The 3,453-nt window shown below is 46.3% G+C and overlaps 2 protein-coding genes across 2 annotated transcripts in view; one reads left to right on the top strand and one right to left on the bottom strand.

Moving 5' to 3' along the window:
* T265_13016 (hypothetical protein) overlaps nt 1-3,453 on the bottom strand; it is a gene marked incomplete at both ends in the record, with an annotated part of 24,313 nt that overhangs the window by 13,519 nt on the left and 7,341 nt on the right. The window contains one exon of the mRNA XM_009166750.1: nt 3,246-3,392. Coding sequence (XP_009165014.1) covers nt 3,246-3,392 — 147 coding nt within the window. The remainder of the gene's footprint in view (nt 1-3,245; nt 3,393-3,453) is intronic.
* The window catches only part of T265_02460 (hypothetical protein), a gene marked incomplete at both ends in the record, with an annotated part of 8,723 nt that continues 6,435 nt past the window's right edge, over nt 1,166-3,453 (top strand). The window contains one exon of the mRNA XM_009166709.1: nt 1,166-1,369. Coding sequence (XP_009164973.1) covers nt 1,166-1,369 — 204 coding nt within the window. The remainder of the gene's footprint in view (nt 1,370-3,453) is intronic.

Genomic DNA, 3,453 nt, shown 5'->3' with positions numbered 1-3,453 from the left:
ATATATATATATATATATATATATATATATATTTGGCCAGCGGTTACATCTGCTTAACCAGCAACCAGTTTGACGAATCGTCGCTTGGCGTCTCTGAACAAACCAGCGGTCAAACAGCCGTAGAATCTTCCAACTCTGAAAACTATACCGTCTGGTTCGAACAAACCGTTTATTGCACCGTGTGGTTCTTGGAAGCCAATCCCTCGCTACAGGACCTACAGGCATTCACCTGAGGATTGCAGCCTGGTACCATGGCATCAGAACAAGTTCCGTATCGCTTCTGGAACTCCATGCATCCAAGACATCTCCGCACATGTGAAGTTCTGTCTCATGACGCCGTTGCCAACAAGTCCATCATGAGCCGCCCAACCAAAGACAGATTCGCGTAACACCTACGCTGTGACATAGACCGTACACCATAAAAGGCGGAAAGATGCAGCGTCTGCTGTCCCGATGGGTCGTGAAAGGAACCATACAAAGGAAATTACTGTCTACCTTCGGAAAACGAACAGTACTGGGATACAGGTGCTCTGCGCACGAAGACACCTTGATAGCCGGCCAATTAGCGCGGTAAAGTTCGACCGATCCGACTGCAGATGAGGAAGTTGGCCGTACGATCTGTTTGACGGGCAATTCGTCCCTACGTTGGGACAACCTCACGTCCGGAATGCTCCGCCAATTCAAAGCCAATGTCCTTGATGTTTATTCCAACTTACTAATAATATTTGAGGGTCGCTCACGGAATTTGTTTTGGGCTCGTATTACTCTAATTCTGAAGGTCCGAAATAGAACTTCCTCGAACCAAGTGAGACCACTCTCGGTGTCATCCATTTTTGTTCGATGATTTCACAAGGTTGTTGTTGATTGCTAGAGCCGTAGACTGGGATTACCTTCAACACTGTTTGCATTTTTTTTACATCGAGAGGGCTGTTTGGAAGCTACCTTGCTTTTAAAAACTCTGCTTCGTCACCTTTCAGCGGCTGCCTTTAACCTCAGTTTCGTATGGCTTAGTTGTCAGATATGATGAGGTGTTTGGGGCTTCGTCACATCTATTCCAACGCATCACACAACCCTACCAGAATGCTGAGGCAGCTTTTCTCAGTTCGGAGGTTCGCGACGCTGGGGTGTGATGCAGAGGGGTCCACTCTACTTAATATTGTACATCATGGCAAGGGATGTGGTCATTCGAATGTCGATGCAACCACTGCGCTACCAGTTTCATGGCACCTTAGCGGATGGTTTTGCCTTCGCTGACGAGTTGGTTGTGCATGCAGAGATTAAGGCTCAACTTCAAGAGAAGCTGAAAGCTGCCGTGGTTGAGTTTGGAAGAGCCGGCATGGCTATCAACACCAAAAAGGCAAAACCAACGGTGATTTGTGGGGACAAAAAACACCGGGCAGCTGCGATCTCAATCAAACCCCTTTATTTTCAAGGGGAAAGGAGTTGGCGATCACCGACAGGAGCTGCTGAAACTGCTCGATGAGATGACTCATGTCCCGTTGAAGCCGTGTCAAAGAATGGATATCACAAGAAACTACCTAATATGGAGACTGATATATTCGGTAATGCTCGGTCAAGTCGACCGTAGTGTCTTCTTTTCACGGGTGGCTACGTCTACTGAAAGTACCCAATCAGCTACACCCACGCCTGTAAAAAACGTGCAGGATTCGGTACCACAAACCTGAGTTCAACCATCCCGAAAAATGCTACGTAGTGCTGAGTACTAAGCAACATGGTTGATGATCCTGCATTCGATAAGGTTGTTGGTTGTCAGTACGGCACGTAGTGCTGAGTACTAAGCAACATGGTTGTTGGTTGTTAGTACGGCAGTGAAGCATCAGTCCCAGCACTGATGTTGCTGCCTTTGATGATGATGATGAAGGTTGTTGGGGATCCGTGAACAAGGCATGCACGTGAACAAAGTAAATTGTTACTGCTTGAAGCGATAGTTTGTACGATAGCGTTGATGACTGCGGAGTTGGTCACTTCGCCTCTTTCGAATCGGTAGTTTGTGTTTCGGTGGGCGTTTATCCGCGATATCCAGCTCCTGTGTAACCTGCTGAGGACGAAATTTAGGAACGCCTGACCTGATGATCGTGACCAGATTATCTCTGTCGTCGAGATTGTGATCAACCAGAGGTGAACAGTCTGCAGTCATGTTGGATCACGCATGATGCTCGATTCGCTCGTCATAATCGGGTTGCAAGAGAATTCGGAAGACGTCTCAGTCGTCTGGGTTAAACCGAGTTCGAAGGGTTGAGGGCACCTTCTTCGAAGTCATTCATTAATGCTGACCTAATCGCTGTTCGGGAGTATCGGGCAGCCGTGACAGACGTAAGCGTAGTCTTGAATAAGCGCGGAAAAACTGTGTAGAATAAGTAGCAAAAGTACGGTGCTAACGATCTTTTCCTAACAATCATCTCATTCCTACGTGTTATCGATAACGATCTTGTTTTTTTTGGTTCTCAAACCAGTGATCATTTCATACCAAGGAATCTGGTTCCTTCAGTCCGCTAAAGCTCTTGGACTGGAGCTTTGTAAGGGTAAAGTCCGTGACTTGTGTTTGCTCACCATTTTGGTCTCTCTATATAGGCACAACAATTCTATGTGTGGTACATGGCGTTCAGCCTTTATTTGATCCAATACCTTTCACATCTGACCCTGTGTGTCACATCTCGTAACTGATGTGCGAACCTTGGCTGTGCTAGCGCGTACTGCGCCCTTAGGAGTGTTCGGTATCGTTTATTCTTTTTTCTTTACGTGTTCCAATGCCAAATATCCCTGCATTTCGCACACCGTCGAATGGGACTTTTCTTCTCTTTGTAATGCTCTCCTGTAAAACCTGCTACTATTGAAAGAAAAAAGAAAGCGTCCAGCTGTAGCACCCTTTTGGTGCCTAGCTGCCATGCCACCCGAAGGAAGCACGAGGGCTGGGATACTGCCAGGTTGCCCAAGCCTAGACAGGGGAAGTCGAGTGGCGGAGGTTGGATTCGAACCGCGGACCTTCCGGTCAGTAAATTCTCGCTCTAACCACTTGGGCCATCTCGCCCCCGCTACTATTATCGCCCACAGTTTTCGCGTTCATGATGAAGCTACTCGAAAATGAACCATAATTGTAATAATAGGTTGCATACGCATACAATGACCAATGCTACCACAATTGCTATGTCGCTATCAACAATTAACGAAATGATGCTAGGGGGCGGAAAGCAAATATCGCTTTGCAGATAAACCAGTTCACTCACTTTAATCACTCCAACGATACTAGCCGTCAGTGCGGACGTGTAATGCGTGCACTGGAGCATAGAATAGTTGAGTAACACAGCCGAGCAGCAGGAAAATATGAAGTATAGAATGAAGATAGGATTGGTCCAAAAACTGAAATTAATTATCTGTAAAAGTCAATAAAAAATTGTGTTACGAAAGGACAAGGACACTATATATATATATATA

Source organism: Opisthorchis viverrini, assembly GCF_000715545.1.
Source record: "Opisthorchis viverrini unplaced genomic scaffold opera_v5_30, whole genome shotgun sequence".
Lineage (NCBI taxonomy): Eukaryota > Metazoa > Platyhelminthes > Trematoda > Opisthorchiida > Opisthorchiidae > Opisthorchis > Opisthorchis viverrini.
The sequence above is the reverse complement of the archived record's forward strand: the minus strand, read 5'-3'. Positions and strand labels throughout refer to the sequence as shown.